Source organism: Peromyscus leucopus, chromosome 20 (genome assembly GCF_004664715.2).
Source record: "Peromyscus leucopus breed LL Stock chromosome 20, UCI_PerLeu_2.1, whole genome shotgun sequence".
Classification (NCBI taxonomy): domain Eukaryota; kingdom Metazoa; phylum Chordata; class Mammalia; order Rodentia; family Cricetidae; genus Peromyscus; species Peromyscus leucopus.
In genome coordinates this window covers 6,394,091-6,417,130 of record NC_051080.1, presented here as the reverse complement: position 1 = coordinate 6,417,130, position 23,040 = coordinate 6,394,091, and the positions used below count along the sequence as shown (strand labels likewise).

The following is a 23,040-nucleotide window of genomic DNA, read 5'->3' as shown; positions in this document are numbered from 1 at the left end:
GTCTCCATCCCTCCCTCACACCCCACGTGTGATGCTCTTTATTTGTGTCCCAGGTGTCCCGGGAAGAAGTCTGTCTTCCTCCTGGTCACAGAGTCTATCCTGTGAGCCAGGCTGCAAAGACCTCCATGCCTGCTCCAAGGAGGAGGCCAGAAGACTGACAGAGTCAATGTATACAAGGATGAAACGCTTTTCAGAGGTTCTCCAGTGGCTTTAATTGGAAACGTGATGCCTCTAAGCTGCGGTACAGGCCTGGCTCTGTGGGGCCACATCTGGCTCCTGAGGACCAGTAGGGGAATAAATACATCATAGAGATTGAAATGGGAAACCCAGGGTCCCTCTTCTCCCAGCCTAGAATGTCTCAAATTATGGCAGCTGGATAAACATTAGTATGATTGTCAGCGACACCAACTTATAGGTTCTTTTCTTCCTTTGACGTTCGATCTCCCTCCTGTGCGGGGGTTCTTTCCAAACAAAACAAAGCACTATGTGGGATCAAAACACACATGTCTGTAACTGCACTAAACATCTGCAAGTGGGAAACTTCTAGAAACAGATGCTGAGGTGGCCACACAGACATCTAGGATGGCGGAGGCCGCCTGCCGGAGCCCACTTACCCCCAACCCCTGACTCTGCACTGTCACAGATTTGGTTCCCTAAGAATCTCGTGCTTGGGTCTAAGGCGGGCTTCTCTGGGGCCCAGCACAGGGCTGTGTCTCAGTTGCAGAGCTGTGAGCAGTGACAGCCATTTGGAAATCCCAAATTTCTACCACCTGTTCTTCCTACGAGCAGCTGAAGACATCGTCACAGTCATAATACTGTCTCATCACCCTCTCCCCAAGCCCCGAGCAGGAAAAGGGGAGACCCCTCCCCTTCACATTAGAGGGAAATGTGAGGCCAAGGACTTGCTCCTGGTCCCACTATACTGTAAAGAATTCTCCAAGGTTGCTACCTTTTCCAGACAGAGAGGGGCTCTGTTTCCTAGTTCATGTTGCTATGATACAGAAAGACAAAGGTTTGACTGATTCTCTACATTTTTCTAATTGTATCTTTTTTTTTTTCTCTCCCACACGGGCATTTCTAGATTTGAGATCTCTTTCATAAAACTGGGCTTTGGGGTTCCTCCCAGACTCCTCCCCAGTACAGAGCAAATAGCACCTGGGTCCGGCTTGGCCCTCTGCCCTCATAACCCATCTGGCCTCGAGCTCTACTGGGTGGAAGACACAATGTAGGCTGTGGCGATGTACTTCTTGCCGTTTCCGTAGGTGGTCTTATCCCAGGTGTAGGTCTGGATGGCCAAAGGATAGCCGCCCAGGCTTAAGTGGCACCTGTAGGGAGAGACGGTGCATCCAATCAGCGGAGCCCACCACTTCACCCACCTCTGTTCCAGATGTGAAAGACCTAGTCATCCCCAGCAGAAGGGTTCCAGCCTCCCAGACAGTCACCTGCATCCCGGAGCCTCTACCCCAACTCCCTGTGTTCAGCAAGCTTTCCAAATCCGGCCCTCGGTATCTCTCTGCTTATGGGACAGTGCTCCTCATCCTTCCCAGAGAAATACTCTGAACGCCTCAAGTCAAGTGCTGCAGAAATTAGGGGTTTGCTCTCTGCTTCGGAAGTCACAGGACCAGGCACTTTGGCACGTGTCCGTAAACCCAGCACTCAAGAGATTGTGGACAAGAGGATCTGTAACCCCGGCGACACAGTGAGACAAAGCCCCTCCCGCAAGAATAAATAAAGCATTAGGACGCAAACAAATTCTCAAGTGACAGAGGCCAGTTATTATCAACTGTTCCCTTTGGGACTCTGGTTCTCCCAGACAGCCAATGGGGGCCTCAGGGATCCAGGTCAACTGCACTGCTGACATCTCAGTAGCTTGCATCCTGGATGCTCCCCTTCCTTGGAGAGGAAGGAGGGGAGGTCGATGGTTCTGCTGTTCGGATGGAGACCGGCAGCTACCAGTCTAATGGCACCACTTCACTGCCGAAGGTCAGAACAGTAATTCCTCCGACCTCTTCCCAGCCAGAGTGGCGGACTCAAGACGCCATCCTCCATGAGGACGGTTGGCGGCTCCCCTACTGCTCTGGTCCCTTGGTCACCCCCATACTCACTTTCTGCCTGGCCTGGTGATGAAGCACAGGGAGTAGAGGGCAAACTCGAACTCAGGGCTGCTGCCAATGAAGGCTGAGCCCACTTCCTTGTAGTAGCCGTCCCAGCTGAACTGCATGGCTAGGACATCAGGGTAGGAATCCCACTGCAGGAGAAAGAATGGCAAGGGTCACGTGATAGAACCCGGCGCCCACAGTCAGCCAGTGTGTATGGGGGTCCTGAAGGAGCCTTCTGGAGACACTGGCTTCTTGGAAGAGATAGATGGGACAGCCCACCATGCAAAGTGTCCGAGTCCCAGTCAGACCCCCTGTCTGAAGCCACCAGTGGCAATGAGGTCGGAGTAACATCCGAGTGATCCACCCGGAGTGCAGGGACACAGCTGTTCCCTATGGCCCTCCACATGCAAGAGGCCGGTTCATTGCCCCAAGTCATTTCCTGGACTAGGGCAGCAAAAGTTTCATAGGAAACGTGCAGTTTAGCTCAGTTCGCCAGGGTGGACGTTCCTGCCACCCTCTAAGGTCGTTCAGGCAGGGGAGTAAATGCATGCTTTGTTCTCTGGTCTAAGAATCGGGCCTTGGCCTCCCACCTGGATGTGGTACCCTCTCTCTCCCGTCCCTGGCAGTTTTAGAGGCTTCACTGTTGGGGACTTGGGGTGCAAATCTGCTCTCTAGCAGATGAGGATATGGGATCCATGTTCACTCTTGGGTGGCTGTGGAGGGCCAGAGTGATTGAAGCCGGTCTGATGGCTTGGAAGCCAGAGGGAGAGCAGGAAGCCTGGGCACCCGCGAGCCCCCTCCAGCCCGGACACTCACAGGTCCATCGTAGTTGTGACTGTAATAGTCAAGCAGACCCTCCTTCTCCTGCAGGTAGAAGCGGATCCAGTTGTGGAAGCCAGTGACTTTGCCCTTTTTCACTTCACCTGTGATAAAGAGTCCAAAGGGGGTGCTCTGGGCCGCCTTCCCATCCCCCTGCCCCCCCCCCAATCCCATTTCTACCATTCCATGCCCAGCCTGTCTCCCATCTCCAGACTCTGACTCCCAGATGATTCAGCTGCTTCCTTGGCCCCTTGCCCGACACCCTCATATGTCTGTTCTCTCTTTTTGGCTCAGGACCTCAGGAGACTCCTCCTCCTAGACAATCCTCTGCTCTGGCATACTCCTCTGACTGTTTCTGCAGGATCAAGCTAGGCTCGGCGGGAACCTCAAGGGTGACGGGACACAATAGCCTCTGTAGGAAGCCCCTACCTAACCCAGCCACGGAAGCAGAGGACTGCTCGGAGGCAGACACACCAGCAAACCGCTCATACTAGACGGAACCCTGGGGGCACCAGGACTGGTTTCCTTTGCCTCTTAAGCACTCTAGAGAGACTGTCATCCCTCAGCGTGACTGCTCAGATGCCCTTCACGCCTGACCTGGTAGCCCCTCGCTGCCCGGTGCTCGTCTGCCTGTTCACCAATGCTCGTCCGCCTATTCACCGAGGCTCGGGGCTGACCAGCCCCTAAGCAGAATCATTCTCCTTCAATTCTGTCCCTCCCTCGCTTCTCTGCCAAGCAGAGCGAGCCTACCTGAGAAGACGTGTTCAAAGCCGCTCGAATCCCCTTCTTCACTGCCTCTTGAGTAGAGCCCAAACCACATGTTCTTCAGATCGTCCACGAATGCTTGTTCGGAGCTGTAGCGGTCTGTGGAGAGAAAGACAGAAGACTCTTTGCTGAGGAAGTCCTGGGAAGCAAGGAAGAGTACCTGCTCCGGTGCATCAGGAGAGATGGAGGGTCAACAAATGTGGCCAGATGCTCATTATACACAGTCAAGGGCCCGAGGAGTACACACACACACACACACACACACCAAAGACAGTCTGTCTCTACAGTTTGCATTTCAGGGAAAGGCATGAATAATAAACAGAAATAATAAATGGTATCTCAGATAAATATGAAGACTACCCCATAACAACTAGAGGAGGAGGTGGGAGCCAGGAGTACCGTGTGTTTTGGGGTTTAGGGTGTTGTTGGTTTTAGACAGGGTCTCATTAGGTGGCTCTGGCTGTTCCAGAATGTGATATATAAACCAGACTGGCCTTGAATTCATAGAGCTCTGCCAACTTCTGCCTCCCAAGTGCTGGGATTAAAGTGGTGTGCCATCACATCTGGCCTCTCTAAAGCTTGTTAGGAACTTGATAACTCCTATAACAAAATTAAGATGTAGGATCTCCAGAGATAATTAGGGAGCAGGGTGCTGTAGCACACACCTTTAATCCCAGCACTCAGGAGGAGAGGCAGGCGGATCTCTGTAAATTTGAGGCCAGCCTGATTGATATAGTGAGTTCCAGTACAGCCAGAGTTATAGAGAGAGACCCTGTCTAAACAAACAAACAAACAAACAAACAAACAAACAAAGTTATTGGGGTCAGTGATGGTGGCACATGCCTTTAATCCCAGCACTCAGGAGGCAGAGCCAGGAGGATCTCTGTGAGTTCAAGGCCAGCCTGGTCTACAAAGCGAGTTCCAGGATAGGCCCCAAAGCTACACAGAGAAACCCTGTCTTGGAAAAACCAAAACCAAAACCAAAAAAACAGTGATTGGGCTATGAGGTTCTGTCCAGTGACTGAATTAAGGCCATTCTGTGGGGGTCCTCACTAAGTGGATGGTTTCCTTTAAATTTTAAAGTTTAAAAAGATGAGTATAGAGCTGAGTGTGATAGTAAAGCCTGTTGTCCCTTGGAAGCTGAAGGTCACCCTCAGTATACAACGAGTTCAGGGCTAGCATGGATCACAAGAGACCCTTTCTAAAAATAAGCAACAACAAAAATAAACTCAGCTCTCTTTTGCCTTTCTCTGTCGCTCTCTGCATTCCTAAGGCTCTTATGAGATGATGCCCCACCGTTTCTAGAAACTATAAACCAATATATTCCTATGTGTTATAAATTTCCCCCAGGCTGATATTTTGTACATCAGCATAATTCACACTAAGACACAGGACTTGGAGAAGAAGGAGGCACCAGATGGGTGCTCACACACTCCTGTAATCCTAGTACTTAGGAAGTAGAAGCAGAAGGGTCATGAGTTCAAGGACCCAAGGCAAAAACTTGGGGAGGGGGGTACTGACCAGACACCCGAAAGATAAGGACTTCTCTACACAAGGATCTAAGGAGACATTTCCAGAGCATAGTGAGAAGGAGGGAGAAAGTCTGAGAAGGAGGCAGCGCTCAGAGCCTTCAAGGAGGTCAGACCCACTCCGACTAGTAATAATAGAGGAACACCGAGGCTCTGGGGAGCATCTGCTGCATTCTCAGTACGGTTTCAAATGCTTCTGCGCAGCGGTGCTGAATCTTCACGTAATGAATGACACTAAGCAACCTGAACTCAGAGACGAGGAAACGGAGTCAGACAAAATTTACAAAACTCATGCGAGAGGACACACGCTGTTAGCCTCTGTGCTTGGGCCCACGCAGTGTGGCTCTAAAGATGGACCTGTTACAACTCGATGGTCTCTTTGTGGTAGACAATGCCTGTTTGGGTTTTTGCCAATTCACACAAGCTGTAGAGTCAGCTGAGAAGGGGGACCACACCTGAAAAAATGCCTCTGTCAGATTGGCATGTAGGCAAGCCTGTGAGGCGTTTTCTATTTGTAGGTTTGTTTATTTTTCGAGACAGGGTTTCTCTGTGTAGCCCTGGCTCTCCTGGAGCTCGCTCTATAGACCAGGCTGGCCTCGAACTCACAGAGATCCACCTGCCTCTGCCTCCCAAGTGCTGGGATTAAAGGTGTGCGCCACTGCCACCTGGCTGCATTTTCTTAATTGATGGTTGATGTGGAAAGGCCCGGTCCACTGTGGACAGCGCCACTTCTGGGCAGGTGGTCCTGGGATGTATAAAACAGTATACACAATAGGTGAGTGAGCAGTGGTCCTCCATGGTTTTTTAGCCAAATCTTGCCTCCAGGTTCTGCCCTGACTTCGCTCAGTGATGGATGAGCTGTTACTTGAAGTCCAAGATGAAATAAGTTGTTTTTGGTTATGGTGTTCTGTCACAGCAAGAGAAACCTAACTAAGACAATGGAGATGAAGGGGTCTTGGGGGGTGAGGGGCAATTATGTGGCATGAACTTGGTTTAAAGGGCCACCCTGGCTGTGTATGTAACAGAGGTTTAATGGGGTCACACAGGCAAAAGCAGAGGGACCAGTTTTAAAGCAAATGGTCTGTCTGTAGTACGCTGGTGGTAACTCTCACCAGCAGCAGCAGAGAAGAGAGGGAAGAAGCAAGCACATCTGGACTATGTTTTGAAAGTGGAAGAGATGGACATTACAGACCGGGAAATGAGAGTCGGGAAAACAGAAAAATCAAATCTATCTGCTGGGCTGGGGTTGCAAGCTCAGTGGTAAACTGACTGCCCAGCATGCAGAAACCAATCTAGAGATCTAATCTCAGACACACACACACACACACACACACACACACACACACACACGCACGCACGCACGCACGCACGCACGCACGCACACAGATACACATACACACACATAAACACACCGACACAGACACATCCCTAACTCCTGGGCTTTTTGAATGAGAACTGGATGGATTGTCCTGGTGATTAGAGGATGAGCCAACCTAGAGAGGAGCAGGTCTGGGAATAGGAGGAACAGTGAGTTCTCTTTACACTGTGTTATGTAAGCAACAGAGAGCCGAGTGGGGCTGTTGAAAAGGCCACTGAGCCCCAAGAAAAGGTCAGAGCTGCAGTTTTAAATCAGGACTTCCAGAATTGTGTGGAGGATCCAAAACAGATACCAGGAATATTCTCTCCTTTCAAGGACTTAAAACACTGTTGGAAAACAAGACAGTGTGGACATGAAGAGAACCGTTTCACAGACCAAATAGTTACCCTTATTAGTACTTGCTGGGTGTCCTTTTTTGATGCTTTGGAAGCATTAATCTTCAAAGCCACAGATAAAGACCAGGAGAGGTCACGAACAGCATAGCCTGCTGCGTGTTGCTAAAACCACATCCCTGCAACCATGTAATTTATACTGAATACAAGTTTAGTTGGCTCACATTCTGGAGTCTAGGAAATCAAATATCAAGGGCTGGCATGTGAGAAGGGCCAGGCAAAGCAAGCATACTGAAGAGAGCCAGATTCTCTAACAGACTACTCTTGATAATCCATGAATCCGCAGTTAGAGTCACCTCCCAAAGTTTTCACCTCTAGCTAGCATTAACGCACGGCACTAGAGATTACGGTTTTGATACGTGACATTTGGGAGACGCCCTTCAACTATAACACCAGAATCACACCAGTGGTAACAGAACCAAGTGCCAAACCAAGTCTATCTGTCTGAGCTATTTTGGGCTGTGTTCCGATCTCTCAGACTCTGACGAGATGCGGCGTGAGCCATTGGGGCTTTTGTAAATGTAGCAGGCTAGTGGGATGTGAGGTGAGGGAGAGGGCATGAGTGCTGGGAAGCCTGTTCTGGGTACTGGAAGGCAACTTCCGGCTCCTTGCTCACTTAGGTCTTCCAGCCTGGCTAGACGTCTGTTCCCTTGCTGAAAACCAAGGGCTTCTAATAAAGTCCCCTGGTTCTCAAACTGTGGGTCGCAACCCCATTGGCAAGTCTCTATATCCAAAAATATTTACATATGATTCATAACCGTGGCAAAATTACAGCTATGAAGTAGCAACAAAAATGATTCTATGGTTGGGGGTCACCACAACATGAGGAACTAAAGGGTCGCAGCATTAGGAAGGCTGAGAACCACCTGTCTGTCTTGTGTGTTTAACACGGAGCAGACACCAGAGGGCATCACAGGATCGCATGTTTCTTAGAGAATCCCTCAGGCGGTTCACCTCTAACAACAACAGCCTTAGTAACTCTGTTGTTGTCTAAGGTCGCAGACAGAAAGTGGCAGGTTTGCCTGGATTCGGTCCCCAGGGATAAGGAGGGAGGAGACCTATACAGATCTGCCTCCGAGACAGAGTCCAGCTTGCCAGCGTTCAGGAAAGGAATCTGGAAGACACTAACAAACAGAGCCCAGAGCCAAGAAGTCCCAAAGCCAAAACCTTTTTTGGTCTGATTTGCATGGATCTGTGCCTGGAGGTGGTCCAGCCAGACCACTGCCTAACAGAATGGTACTCCTTGGGCTTTGCTGAGTCTCTGTTGATGCCCAGGAGGAGGAGGAGGAGGTGTGGAGAACTCCACTTGCTCAAATGTACGCCTTCTGACGTGTCTCTGGGATCCATGCGATGACTAAAAAGTGCCCAGAGTGGGGGTAGAGATGGGGTGGGGGGCCTGTGCCCTTCAGAAGGTAGGAAACTCACAAGACGACTGACATTCAGTCAAAGATGGGTGATCTAAGCAAGCAAGCCAGCCGGAAGGAAGGTCCCTCAGCTCCGGCTGGGGTCCCCAATCTCTGAAGCTTCCTTCTAGCCTTGTCTCTGACCCTTCCTGGCTGTTACTGGCTTCCATACAGTGCTCCATTACCTACTCCTACACCACCACCGTGGCCGCCGCCGCCACCACCAGAGACCTCTCCTGGAGACACACCTCATCCCACAGCCTTGTGCATCTGGGAGGCTCACTCACTTTGGTGATGGAGAAAGCCATAGAGTTCCTTCATGACAGCTGTCTTCATGACCTCCCTGAGGAAGACGGCCTGCTCCTCCAGCTGCTGGGCACTGAAGTGTTCCCCATGGCCTGTGGCCCGCTGGTAATTGTTGAGCAGGTTGATAAAAGCTGCGTAGGTGGGCTTGGAGAAGAGCTGCTCGTTGACGTAAGTAAAGAGCCTGCGGCAAATGGACGGAGACCCATTAAGAGGCCTGGACATGCAGTAGAAACTCTCCCAGCATCTTCTAGACAGGCAGGGGCAGCACCTAGAGATGGGCTCAGGGTTCAGGAGCAAAGGCAACTTGAGGTGCTTTCGAAAGCCAACTGTGAAGTCTGTCTTCTTCCACGTCACCCCTTGGAAGATCAGCATTATCCTTAGCCTAGCCAGCCACAGAAACCTTCTGGCTGTACACCCACCTACCCTCAAGATGATTTCTTTGTTTCTGGACATTAATTCCCCCCCCCCACCTTCTCCCTTTGAGCTTGCTTGACTTGAGGGGCAAGATCTGAGGCATCAAAGGAAGCGAGTGTGGAGGAGAGATAGGGTGAAGGGTTGGAACTAGTGAGGGGCACTCACGGCTCTGGGCAACGGTCCACTCTGTTTCCTGTCTCTGACGGGGAGACACGGTTTTGACTGTTGAGGACAATGTCTTCCTTCTGGGCTTTATTGGTATCTACCCTGTAGATCATCTCAGAGATACTCTGGAGTTCCTCGTTGGTTATGGCGTCGCTGCTGTGGGAGAAGCCCTCTAAGAGGAATTGGGAGAGGGAAGGTCTGAGAGGCAGAGGGAGGCAGGTTACCAACTGTCTGAAGATCAATAGCATCCACCTCTTGGCCCCTTCTGGAAATCTGCTCCAGGGAGGGGGAACACCACCCAAGACTTTGCAGTTAGAGGGCAGGACAGTAAAAGACCCTTAAGGCCAGCGCGTGCCGTTGCCATGGTATGCACAGAAAGTCCATATCGCCCTTTTGCACTAAGAAAGGTCTCGAACTGGGCAGGCATCAGAATCCCCTAGAAGGTGTAGAGCCCAGTCCAGAGTTTCTGAGCGGAAGGTCTGGGGCCCAGGCCTAGGTCTGCTCGCTCCTCCTAAGGGTTCTCAGATGCTCCAGTGTTGCGGGTCCGGGGACCACACCGGGAGAACTCCAGAGAGTTCCTGTGCGTCTGGGGCTACGCTGACGGAGCAGACTGACCGTGGTCACCACACAGGCTGTCAAAATCTTCACAGCAGTTCCCGAACTCTTGGCATCGGTCATTGCAGTGGCAAGGGTGGTGCCTGTCATAGGCTTCCCGGCAGCGGCCCTGGCAGGAGTTTGGTGCAGAGTACAGGTCTAAGAGGACAGAAAAGAGGGTGTGTGTGTGTGTGTCCCTGGCAACCTCTAGAGGGCGTGTTAGGAGCCTAAGGTCCAAACCTTCTACCCACACCCACAGCTGGGCTCCCTGCTAAAGGTCTCCTGGGGGAGGCGGGGAGGTGGGGGCGGGGAGGGCGGCGAGCTTAAGCCTCTGCACACCCTGCAGTCAGGAAGTCCTTTGCTTTCTGATGCAGGGCTCTACCCTCTGCCTCTTGTTTTTATGATCTCCCCACTCTAAAAATAAAACCTCTTCCACTTCCCTCCCCAGGCCTCAGACGCTTTCCTGGCCACGCCTCCCCATGGCGGCGGCGGCGGCGTGGATCACACCAGCGTCTCCCCTGGGCAGATCCAGCCTCGTTCTTCCGGCTTGGGACTGGGTCCTTGCCTCTGAGGTGGCACCCTCTCCCCTTGATACCCCTGCTGTCCTATCTGGGGTTCAGGCTTACAGCTGGCTGGGATCTCATCCTCTGGATCCAGGAATGCCTTGGGCTCTGGGGGCCCATCTTCAGCTGTAATGTAGGAAAATAAAGTTACCAGCCATCCCGGGAGTTCCCTCCAGCTTTGGCCCTGGTTCCGGGTTCCCACCTCGAGGCAAGCAAGTATATGGAAAGGGTATGTGGACAAACCCCTGACACTGAAGGCTGAGGGCTGAAAATGGAAGGTATTTCCAGGGTCAGATTACTGAAAACTTGGGAAAAACAAAAATATCCCCCTCACCCCGACAAATTTCCTACCATTTTGGCATTTGGTGGCTCACTGTGCTCAAAAGAACTAAAAAGAAAAGTGTGTAAAAAGAGGAGGAAGAGGCGGGGGAGTCCCTTCTGGACCCAAAACCAATTTGAGTTACCACATATGAATAGAGCATTTCAGCATTCTCCAAATGACAAGGCTCCCCGTTCAGAACATCCTGTTCCTATTAAGAGAGTTGAGGGGGGACCCACCTCTCCCTGGGGGTGGGCTGGGCAGGTGTTAAGTATTGTTGAAGCACTGTAAAAATCTGCTCAAAATCACTGCTAATGGTAGGGATATGTTCTTCTAGTTCTTACGGCAAGCAGTCCGTGGGATGTTTTCCTGTAAACCAGCGGGGGATGGGCGGCTTGACTCCCTAACTGGCAGCTGTTCGCTCTCTCGTTGTCTTAGATGCTCAGGTTAAAGGTTCATGAAACAGCTAGCCGCCCTAGCCCCATGCCAGCTCCAGCGTGTGGAGGAAACTACTCGATCACGGCAGCTACTCACTCCAGCTCCGGAAGCTGCTGCCCCAGGCATGACCATTTCAAAGAGAATTCACAAGTGTCCATGAACTCTAGCTGACTCTATCACAATCTCTCCCCAAGCCAGAGGTAGGCATTTCCCCTGCTGGCATAACCCAGCTTCACGGTGGGTCAGAGCCTGGGGTCAAACAGCTGGATGTGGGGTCATGAAGAATTTGCCAATAGTAAAATGTCTCTGAGCAGGCAATGGCCAAAAACTAAACCCCCAAATCAAACATGTAATGAATCTGAGGTGTTATGGCAGGAATCGTGTGTCATGTGACCTCTCCGCATCTTTGGTTCTGAACACACAGTACGCACTGCACATGTGGTCACACCACCCAAGGCCAACCATCACCGCCAGCACAGGTCTGCTCTGGTGAAGAACTGCGGTCTGTTACGAGTTGCAGTGTCCTTTGTTTGTTTTAATGTGGTGTGAGACAGGCCCTCAGGTAGCCCAGGCTGGCTCTGAACTCACTAGGTAGCTGAGGATGGTCTTGAACTCCTAGGCCTTCTGTTTCTACTTCCCAAGTACTTAGGGGTTACAGGCCTGCACCGTCATATGTGGTTGTAACAGTAAATGTTCGATATGTATACCTGCTTTTTATAGCTATGTGCCCAGAGTCACATAAAAGTCTCGCAGGTGTAAAGGAGTCCCGAGCAGAGGAAGGAATGACTGTAAGGATCTCAAAGGGACGATGCCATGTCTAGAGTAAACACCAAGCTTTAGCTGCATGGGAGGTTTGCATGGCTGGAGCCAACACCCCTCCCCTCCAGTTATAACATCGGGCTTCATGAGCTAGGGGGAGACACCTACCCCGGTGTCCCGGGGCTGTGACATTAAACCCAACAAAATGCCTCTCCTGAGCATTTCCTTTTCTACTTTTAGGAGAGGGGCTGAGCTGAACCCAGATCAAAAGGCAGCAGCAACTGGACTGGGAAAAGAAGCCATCGCGGCGGCGGCCAAGCGGCCAGGCAGGCCGCAGAGGCAATGGCAGAAGGGAACCATGGGAAACGCGCTAGCCTTGAGACAGGCATTATTAGCTCCTGGAAGGAAGGAAAGGCAGGGCCCATTGTGGACCATGAGACATGCGACCGCTCCCTTGATTGGACCATGAACACAGATTACCTTTCCTGTCGGGCCAAAGAACCACGCATAAGGTATGGGAACTTCTCACTGGTTGGGCCTGCCATGCGCTCAGACCTACCCGTCTCAATAAAAATGACCTCAGTTCCAGTCTACATCTCATAAAAGGTCACCAATAGGGCAACAAGGCAACATGGTCGTATCCCTGATCCGTGGAACCCCTCCCGCTTTCTAGAGTCATTCTCACCTTATTTAATTTCTCAAATTAAGAAGTTCACATTCCTTTACGGTGCTGGCCCCTTATCAGCCTTTCCTTACTCTTCTTGGATGCGAGACAATGAACTAAAGGAGGAGCCCATTAGAAAATGATTTTTCAAGGGCTGGGAGACGGCTTGGCGAGAGTTAAGAACAGTTGCACCTCCAGGGGAAGGTGGGTTCCCAGCGTCAACTGGTTTGTGGCCGCCCATATCAGTGACAGGGGAGCCAGCACCTTCTGGCCTCCTTAGCTACACACACACACACACACACACACACACACACACACACACACAAAAATAAATATTTAAAAAATGATTCGTCAAATATTCCCTTCGCTGGGCCTGAGCATAAATAAGGGCCCGCTGTCCTAGGTACTTGGCTAGGCTAAAGTAGGAGGAATCACAAGTTCAAGGACAACTTGTGTTATGTAGTGAGCTCCGAGCTGACCTTGGGAACTCAGTTATATCCTGTCTCAAAATAAAAAGCAGAAAATGAGCTGGGAACACAGCTCAGTGGAGGAGTGCCTGCCTCGCATATCTGAGACCCGTGGCCCGATCCCTGGGACAGAGGGGGAAACACATGTCTGTGCCTGTGGAGAAACAAATGGCCGTTTGGGGAAAGGCATGCCTTGTTGTTTGTTTTGGTTTGTTGTTATTTTGAGACAGGTTTCTCACTGTGCATCCCTGGCAGTCCTGGATCTCACTCTGTACACCAGGCTGGTCTGGAACTCGCAGAGATCCACCTGCCCCTGCCTCCTCGAGTGCTGGGATTAAAGGTGTGCGGCTCCAGTCCTGCATGGGAAGGCCAGTGTAAAGCAGTGGCTGCTCAGTTCCCTTCCTGGAGAGGCATGGTCTGTGCTGTGACAGTCACAGCAGCCACACGCTCTTCCCCATTCATTCACATCGTGAGTGCTGCTGAGTGCTGCCTACCATTTACGTACGTGTCTTCTTTCCAGTGTGACTAAGAGTGAACGATATCATATGTACTAAAGTATCATTTTGTTACTTAAACTTTCAAGATATTGCTCTCCGTTTTGTTTTAAGATTTATTTATTATGTGTACAACGTTCTGCCTGCATGTATGCCTGCAGGCCAGAAGAGGGCGCCAGATCTCAATACAGATGGTTGTGAGCCATCACATGGTTGCTGGGACTTGAACTCAGGACCTCTGGCAGAGCAGCCAGTGCTCTTAACCTCTGAGCCATCCCTCCAGCCCTGCTCAAGATACTGTGAATCCTGATTGTTCCCTCAGATCCTCAGGTCAATAGCATCTGCCCTCCTTTAATTTAGGAACTTCCTAGAAGACCTGAGACTAGCGACGACCAAATCCTCGACCTTTGTCTCTGCCCCCCACACTCTCCTACTGAGACCTGGAACCCTCTCCTCGGTCACCGGCCTTGCTCTGGATTTCTGGACACCCGTCCAGACTTGCACACAGCCTGGCCTGCCGTGTCTCCCAAGCCGTCATCCCACAAGCTACCTCACCATTGCACAGACGTCCATAGTCATCACAGCAGTCGTCATGTTGGGGACACCGGCGATCGCACTGGCAGGCAGCATCCCGGTCAAATTTCTCATTGCAGCGAGATGCACATGACTCCAGGTTTCCTATGAGGGTCAAGACCGCCAGTTCAGCGCTTCAGGGATCCCAGGCTTTACTGAAATTGCCCGTACAGGAGGTCTCAGGGGAGGACAAGGCAGGTCATTGCTGCCTACAGGACAAGCATGCCTCCCAACTCAGTATAGGCCTTCCCCACTCTTAGCCTGCCTGGCAGGACCTGGGCTCAGAGCACCCACAGGAGGACCTAGGCTCAGAGCACCTACCAGCAGGACCTGGGCTCAGAGCACCACCAGGAAGACCTAGGCTCAGAGCACCCACCAGGAGCTCAGTCAGACTCAGGCACCTGTTGGAGGGCCCAGTGACGGAAACAAGCAAAGAAGCATCGTGTGAGAAATAAAAAGATTGTCACAAGCTCAACAAGGATAGCCTGACTGGAGTTCACAGCCGCTTCCCAGCCACAGGAGATGTAGCCAGAGCCTCCAGACTGCCAAAAGGAACCTTCCTTGGGGGGTGAAAATGTCTCAGATTTTAAACTCCCAACAGGCTGAAGAAAGAGGTCAGCGGCCAGGACGAGGGTCCTGCCTGACCTGCAGAGGAAGAGTCCCGCTGCTGCAGTAGGGGTCCCCCACTCCCTACGCCAGCCCTCTCTGCTCCTCCCCCCCTTCTTTGCTCTCCCCTCCTTCACCCTTTCTTCTGCACCCGGATTTCCCCAGTCACAGCTCTGCTCCTTCAGCCTCTGGAATGCATTTTGCGCTTGGGTGGGGAATGAGGGCGATGTGGGTGAGAACTGGGCTTTGGGACAGGATTCTGTTATGCAACCACAGACCACATCCCTCGCTCCAGACAAACCGTTTACAGAAGCAAGCTTTTGGTCACAAGGGGCATATGACCAGAACTTTTGTTTTGTGTTTGGTTTGGTTTTTTTGTTTTGTTTTGTTTGTTTGTTTGTTTTTTGTTTTGAGGCAGGGCTTCTTTGTGTAGCCCTGGCTGTCCTAAAATCACTCTGTAGACCAGGCTGGCCCCTGAACTCAGAGATCCTCCTGCCTCTGCCTCCCAAGTGCTGGGATTAAAGAGTGCATCACCATGCCTGGCAATGACCAGAACTTTTGCAGAGAACAATACAATATAAACACACTGCTACTCTAAAAGAGAAACCAGGTCCCACCGTGCCCACAACAGCAAAGAGAGTGCAGGGCAGGAGGTGGGAGAGGGGTCTTCTCCTCCTTGACTTGGGGGTGTTTTCATGGTGGCTCCTGAAGCCTGGGTGTCTAGAACACTGGGGTACGGGGTCAGGCTGAGGAGTGCACAGAACGTCAGGGTCAGAGTCGGAAGCCAGGCACATGTGTGTAATGCCAAGACTTGTGAGGTAGAAGCAAGAGGATCAGGTGTTCAAGGTCAACCTTGGTAGCAAAGCAAGTTCAAAGTCAGCCTGGGCTGCATCAGATTTTGTCTCAAAAGAAGCAAAAACAAAAGAGCTACAAGAAGCCATGCAGAGGTGGCGCACGCCTTTAATCCCAGCCCTCAGGAGGGAGAGGCAGGCAGAGTTCGAGGCCAGCCTGGTCTACAGAGTGACTTCCAGGACAGCCAGGGCTACACAGAGAAACCCTGTCTCAAAAATAACAAACAAATCGAACCAAACAAACAACAAACAAAAAAACAACCACAAGAGTCAGAACTGCCATGAACATCTGGATTGGGCCAATGAGAAAATACAAACCTAACTTAGACCAGGGCTGGTATTGTCCTTGAATATAGAGCGACAATGAGGGGGAGTTTGTGCTAAGCTGATCGACAACGTAACAATTTTGTTTTGCTATTTGGGTAAGGAATAGAGTAAGATTAAACTCGACTTAGAGCTGAGCATGTACCAGCACTAAATCTGAATTTTGTCTCAGGTTAGACTTGGGGTTGGGATTATGTCAGGCCTAATGAGGGGTACACAGCAAGAGAAGCTGGACTCTGGTACCCAGCTGCCTGAGTTGAAATTTTGGTTATAATGGTATTCAGCTGTGTGATCTTGGGCAAGTTATTTCACTTTCTGTGCTTCTGTTCCTTTATCTGCAGAAATAAGAAAAAATTAGCTGGGCAGTGGTGGAGCACACCTTGAATCCCAGCACTTGGGAGGCAGAGGCAGGATGACCTCAGTGAGTTCGAGGCCAGCCTGGGCTACAAAACGAGTTCCAAGACAGCCAGGACTACACAGAGAAACCCTGTCTTGAAAAACCAAAAAAAAAAAAAAAAAAAAAAAAGAAAGAAAGAAAGAAAGAAATAGGAAAAAATGATATATATTTATCTCACAGAATATGCATAAGAAGTAAATGAGTTAACCTTGGCAAAGCGCTTCCTGTGGTGTGTGACACAGAATAGAGCCATTTCCGTCTTTGTTATGTAAATAAACAGTGGCCACATTCCATGTCCATATTGGAGATGGCAAATATCCAGACTCCAGACTGGCTTCAGCAATCATCCCCAGTCAGGGAACCTGTCCGTAAACTACATTGCCTGACTCCCTCCCCCAGTTCAGCTGGGCCATGCTGTGAGCTGGGTTGTTGTTAGCACACGTGCTTCGGGGTGGTTTACCAGCTGACATCATCCGTCATTATTAGTCTATTCTTTGCATCAGAGAGGTGTCAGGTCAAGGTTAAACCAGGTCCTGAGGCCATCGCCTATTGTGTGCAGGGCCTCCAACATATCCAGAAAGACAGGGCCTTGGTCCGGAGATTGTCCTAAAGGAGGCCAAGCCCAAGGCCACTTTCCCATCCAAGCACACAGGGAACCCATCATGAATCTTAAGTCGTCTCGCTTGGCACCTAAATGCTAAGGTCTTAAGAAAAAGTGTTCCGTGCAGAAGGAAGGCTGGGTCAGCTGCTTGCCTCACCAGCCTGGCAGAACACCCAGAGTCCAGAGGGAGAGAATGGAAGCAAGTGGGAGCCTTGTTCTTAATGGGCCACCGAGGCAGAGTCCAAGGATGGAATTCGCTCTGTTTTAGGCCTGGCAGGGATTGAGAAGGACGAGTGAAGAATAGCTTGCCTTGGAGTTCAGGAGAGGCCTCCCACTGGTCCATGCTGCAGGGATTTGTCATCTCTGCCTCGGAGCTTTGTCCCCAGTAAGAACCTGATGCCAACAGGTCTCACATTCCTCCGTGGGTTTGTTTTGCCTCAAGGTAACCTTGGGACATGGGGGTGGCAGGCGTGGGTGGGAGTTTTCATTACAGGAACCTCGCTGTGCTGTCCTGGCGACACCAGATGACTCCTCATTCTGATGCCAGGCCCCTACCCAGTTCTCCCTTTGACACGGAGCCTTTGTATAGGCCTCGCTCACCAGGCCAGGGCCCTCATCCCTGCTCCAGCAGCCTCTGCCCCCCGCGCCTCCGCCCCATCTCTCCCTCCCCTCTCAGCCTCAGATTTTCCTACCCCTCCTCGTTCAGAGCTCTGGTTCCTTCCCCTGTGAAAAGCTACATTTCTCTGCATCCTCTCAGACCTTCACACTCTTTCCCCGCCGGCCATCAAGAAAGGCTGGCACCAAGCCTGGATGGACACAGGATCCCTGTATGTCACCTCTCGGGCCCTTTGACAACTGAAGCATCCTCACACGTTTGTCTCTCAGGGAAGCCCAGATGTTATTTCCATGGAAACCTAGTGAACCAAAACCTTCGTCTCCAAGACCAGCTTCCTGCCTCTGTTCACTGGAAACAGCCAAGGCCCTGGGAGGCACCTGGCTGACAGATGGTGGCCTGCACCTGTGACTCCTGGTGTGGCTCATCCTTGGGTATCCAAGTCTAAAGATGCTGGATGCTAGGACAGAACAGGAATGTTGTTTTTAACAACATCTCAATCATTCGATTTTACCAGTAAAGACCCGGGAGCCAGATGCCGGGGTGAAAGCCTGCTAGCTCGGAGAGGCAGAGAAAGCACCCAGCTGACCTTCTCCTCCACCGATGTCCCTGAAGCCTTCCCACGCCATCTCAAAGAAGACTCACGAAACTCAACTGACTCCCGAGTCTTTACTGGTAAAATCATCAAAAGATTGCGATTTTGTTAAAAACAACACAGCACAGAGATTCTCTCCTACCTCCTGGTGTATCTGCACTCTTCCCTCACTTCCCATCCCCCTTATAGCAGAGGTTAACCAACGCTTTCACCCCAGTAGCCCAGGCTTGCCTGCACCCCTGAAGCCGCTGTAGCCGCGCCCTCAGGGACCTCCTCCGAGGACCCGATGTCTCCTGTGCGGTCCTCTCCTGGGGCTGGCATATCCCAAACCCTCTGACCACCCCGCCACACTGGTCAGTCCCACACACCCTCCTCCATTCCTTCAATGAGCAGGCCTGAGGTAAGGTCCCATGCCTACCTACCCTTCCCTCTCCTCCTCTTCCTTTCCAGCCCCAGGACCCAGGCAGAGCGGAGTCCTCAAAGAGGTGCATGCAGTGTGGAGAGCCATGGGAGCAGCTTTTTCCTCAATGGCTTTTCTGTTTAGAAATCACACTTGGGGGGCTGGAAAGATGGCTCAGTGGTTAAGAGCACCGACTGCTCTTCCAGAGGTCCTGAGTTCAATTCCCAGCAACCACATGGTGGCTCGCAACCATCTGTAATGAGATCTGGTGCCCTCTTCTGGCCTGCAGGGACACATGCAGGCAGAATACTGTATACATAATAAATAAATAAATCAAATAAATAAAAAAAAAAAAAAAAAAAATCACACTTGGGGTCTCCCTGCACACACCCTGACAGGGAATGACACCAGAAGCCAGCCCCTCCTACAAACAGTCGTGTTAAAACCCTGACAAGTTCCAATGGGCCGAGCCCTGGCTTGGTTCTCTTGCCTTTCAACAGTCCAAGGCAGGAACACCCTGGGAGGGCGGAACTGCAGGAACTCTGACTCTCCTGGGGCAGAGGAGGATGCTGCCCACACCCCTCTGCTCAGCCCTCTCCTTTGCCCTCCTCCGACCACCCACTAATCACTAATTAACACAGCAGCAGCAGCAGCAGCAGCTCTTTTGCACAGTTGCTAACAGGAAAGCATCCCTTTCCTTTTCCAGCACCTGCCTCCTTTCCCGGCACTCCCCGAAAGTGCAGGCCACATCCCTTCTCTCGACTAGTCAGCTCCCCTAAGCTGGGACAAACCCCTAACCATTTGTGTAGTCCCACATGGGACAGGGTTCACCTCTGAGTCAGGGCCTTTGGTCTCCTCCCGAGCCCACCCACCTCCTGACGCCTACCTGTGGCCAGGCAGCAGAGGAGGGAGTCAAGAAGGGTAGCCAGGCAATCCCGACTCAGCAACCTCCTTCCCTCTTACATCACGCTGTGGCCCCAGGAAAAGAAAAGCTCGGCCAAGTGTGGAGTCTGGTTATTCTAGTGATGGTAGCTCTGATCCCCCCAGGCCTCAGCTCTGCAGTTCCTCACATCACCAGCCAACCTCAGAGACACAGATCCTGTAACCTCAACCAAGGACAGGCCAAAGTGGTCCGGTGGGTGAGGACAGCATTTAACCTCTGTCAAGTGCCGCAGCCCTCGGGCCTTTAAGCAACCCATCCTACACCCGTGCCCGCCAGAGAATGACTTACCAGCCCAGGCCAGGCCACAGAGCATGGCCACTAGCAGGGAGACACAGGCCTTCATGATGCCAGCTGCCGCAGACTGGCCGTGGGACTTCCCACTCCAATCAAGGTGTCTGTCACAGTACTCAGATGAACCTTATTCCCCAGGCAGATCCTTTTAAAGACATCAGGACTTGTGGATCTGGTGTGTCCAGATCCCTCCAGGAAGGAAGAGGGGAGGGAATGGATCACAGATGGATGGGAGGTGGAGAGGAGGTGGGGCCCCACAGCTGTTTGAAGCCAGAGAAAAAGGTGACTAAGCAGGCAGGTAGTGCCAGATGTTTAAAACAGGTAATGCTTGCTATTTGTAGCTAGAAAATAGGCCACACTAGCAGACGCAGCAAGATGGACCTAGTTTGGCAGGTTCTTTATTCAAGTTAGGGACACTGATGTGCTCATCTTCGGGTGGCCTACACCCACCTACCTCCAATCACAGACCTGGCCTGCCAGGAACCGCAAGTCTAGATTGAGATTCGTTGGGATTCAAGGAACTACTGTGGTCAAATAATTCCATGTCACACAGTGTAGAAACCCCTTCCATGATCCCAAGTGCTTACTGGACTTACACTTGAATGTCTTCACCACTGGGGAGGTTGAGGAACATCCTCTTCAGACTGCTCATCTCTCCCAGACCTCATTCCCATCCCTTAGGACTTTACAACCTAAGATGGGCTGGTATAGATAAAAATTGATAAGGAATATGGGGGGCGGGGGTATCAAGTCACTAATCGAGCGTTCATCAACTCATTCATGCAGAGATGATTAGTGGAGGAACTCAGATTCTGTGCTGGCTAGTTTTTATGTCAACTCGATACAAACTAAGGTCATCTGAGAAGAAGGAATCTTAATTAAGAAAATACCACCATAGATTTGGCCTGTAGGGAAATCTGGAGGGCATTTTCTTGGTTGATGATTGATGTGGGAGGGCCCAGCCCACTGTGGGCAGTGCCACAGTCAGGCAAGTGGTCCTGGGTTGTATAAGAAATCGGGCTAAAATAGCCATGGGCAGCAAGCCAGTGAGCAGTGTTCCTTTACGGCTTCTTCTTCGGCTCCTACCTTCAGGTTCCTGTCCTGACTTCCCTCGAGGATGAATTGTGACCTGAGAATTCTAAGATGAAATAAACCCTTGCCTCTTCAAGTTGCTTTTGGTTGTGGTGTTTTATCATGGCAATTGAAACCCTAAGACAGATGCCCATATATCCTTATATATATAAGCACACAGAGAAAGCAACGCATCTCCAACAGGTTTCTCTATCTGCTCGCCCATCTGGACAGGAGCCCCACTGCTCCTCGTCCTTGGTTCTCCCTCAGCTAGATGCTCACATAGGCTTCCATCTTGACAAGTGCTTTCCAGGGAGCCACCGTGGGGAAGGAGCGCAGGAAGGTGCCTGATAAAGGCTGATGGGAAAAGAGTGTCACCAGAGATGCTGAAGTGGAGCTGGCAGAGTGTGGCCTTTGTGGTGGTGTGGAGGAGGGGGAAGAGGCTGAGTCCGCCAGGGCCAGGGCCAGGGGTCAGGCAGCTGTCAGAGATGTGGGAAGTGGGTGTTCTGTTAAGTGATATTTTTTAGATTTTTTTTTTTTTATTTTTTACCTTATGTGCATTGGTGTTTTGCCATGGGGGTTGGGTCCCCTGGAACTGGAGTTACAGACAGGTGTGAGCTGCCAGGTGGTTGCTGGGAATTGATCCCAGGTCCTCTGGAAGAGCAGTCAGTGCTCTTAACCGCTGAGCCATCTCTCCAGCACTGTGTTTTCCAGGATGACCATCCTATGAGCTTCCAGGGACTTTCCTGTCTGTACCACCTCCCATTATCCCCAGAGGGGTTCTGGAGTTGCAAATTCAGACACTAACCGTGTTTGCCTTTCCATGCATTCTGGGGATCCTAACTAAGGTTCTCACGTCTTCACAGCAAGCCATCTCCCCAGCTCATGGGCTAGGGCCTTCCTGAAACTATTGACTTCTGCTGGTACTGTGGACTCATGATCCCAGATGTAGTTCATTCATCATTGGGCTACCACTGGGAGCCATGACCTGGCAGGATCTGAGGGTTGAGAGAGAGAGAGAGACTGGCCCCAGGAATATAAAAGGATATATGCCCCCAGCCCAGCCTACTCCACCATGTTGGTCCTGTGAAACCAAAACCAAATAACATCAACAGGGAGCAGAGCCTGGAAGAACTTTCAGCTGGGCCAGCTCCAGGAGGTCTGGATTACATTTCCAAGGGCGCCCCAGGTCTAGCTTCCAAAGGGACCCCAATACCTAAAGATGCCAGCTGTCTAGGCTGCAGCCCGAGAGTGTTCTGGCCCCAGAAGGAAGGCCCAGCACAGTCACCCACATCTGATCTCATTCACTATGGCTCACCACGGCGCACATGTGGTTTCTCTCCTACAGCAGTTTGAACGTTACGCAGCACACTCGGCCTTCCACTTGTTCCTTTGAAGTTTGGGGACAGCCCGACTTTCAGCACCACACTTACCGCCTGGGCACACTCATCTCAGAGTCCTGGTCTGTGCATTTGGTTCAGCTAGCCTCACCCACGCTGACCTCTGCTAAAACGCCCTCGGCTCACTGGCTGTCCGTCTACCGCTCATCCTCCAATCTCCAGGGACCCTCCTGCCATAGACTGTTCCAGATGTGCCTTTGGCACATCAGTCACCTCTTCCAGGGTACCAGTTAACCCCTGCGCTGCCACCTAACCTTTCACCCCTCCAGCTGTTTCTCTCGCTTATCTCTGAAATTCCTTGAGATGGGGATCCCAAGTCTCCTGGGCAGCTCGGTACAGGCATCCACCCCACTTGCATTAGCTAGCTGTCAATATGTGTCCAGGAAGTCACATATCGATGCATGAAGGACCTAGGCAGACTTCCACCTTGTCCCTTGTCACTAAGGACTTGGGGGGAGACATTAGCAAAACAGAGGCAGCAGGTGGATTGTCCCGGGCCGTGAAGAGTGCAGAGTCTGCACTGAAAGGACTGGGTGGAAGTGGGGTCCAGGCATCCACGCTGAAGCTGTATTTTTATAAGAAAGAACTTTCTTGGCTATTGCGTGTGCGTTTGTTTGTGTGTAGTGTTTTTTTTTTGACCCAGGGTCTCCTGAAGCCCAGGCTGACCTTGAACTCACTGTGAAGCCAAGGATGACCTTGAATTCCTGATCTTCCATCTCCCAAGTACTGGGGTCTATACGCCCGGGGAGAGCCTCCTGGCATATGAATTTGTGGCCAATGGAAATCGTGGGTGGAACCTAAACTCTC

The 23,040-nt window shown here is 51.4% G+C and overlaps 1 protein-coding gene and 1 long non-coding RNA gene across 2 annotated transcripts; one reads left to right on the top strand and one right to left on the bottom strand.

Moving 5' to 3' along the window:
• Nucleotides 1-187: 187 nt before the first annotated feature.
• Nucleotides 188-20,092, bottom strand: Endou (endonuclease, poly(U) specific). The gene is made up of 10 exons (XM_028891941.2): nt 19,760-20,092; nt 14,124-14,246; nt 10,491-10,553; nt 9,886-10,023; nt 9,271-9,442; nt 8,673-8,872; nt 3,669-3,782; nt 2,916-3,022; nt 2,106-2,248; nt 188-1,325 (listed from the first exon to the last, which is right to left on the bottom strand). Exons 1-10 carry the CDS (start codon nt 19,812-19,814, stop codon nt 1,205-1,207), a joined length of 1,236 nt encoding a protein of 411 aa, XP_028747774.1. The 5' UTR covers nt 19,815-20,092; the 3' UTR covers nt 188-1,204.
• LOC114708575 lies at nt 10,177-18,754 on the top strand. The gene is made up of 5 exons (XR_005089603.1): nt 10,177-10,656; nt 11,185-11,384; nt 12,184-12,455; nt 17,189-18,208; nt 18,579-18,754. It is a non-coding gene; the product is annotated as an uncharacterized LOC114708575 (long non-coding RNA).
• Nucleotides 20,093-23,040: the final 2,948 nt, after the last annotated feature.

Excerpts from the sequence above, each read along its gene's own strand:
- Endou (XM_028891941.2), bottom strand. The coding sequence starts at position 19,814 with ATGAAGGCCTGTGTCTCCCTGCTAGTGGCCATGCTCTGTGGCCTGGCC. Across the intron at positions 9,443-9,885 it reads CAGCCTGTGTGGTGACCACG|AGGGCTTCTCCCACAGCAGC; the intron begins GTCAGTCTGCTC and ends AATTCCTCTTAG. Across the intron at positions 3,783-8,672 it reads TGGCTTTCTCCATCACCAAA|ACCGCTACAGCTCCGAACAA; the intron begins GTGAGTGAGCCT and ends TTCTCTCCACAG.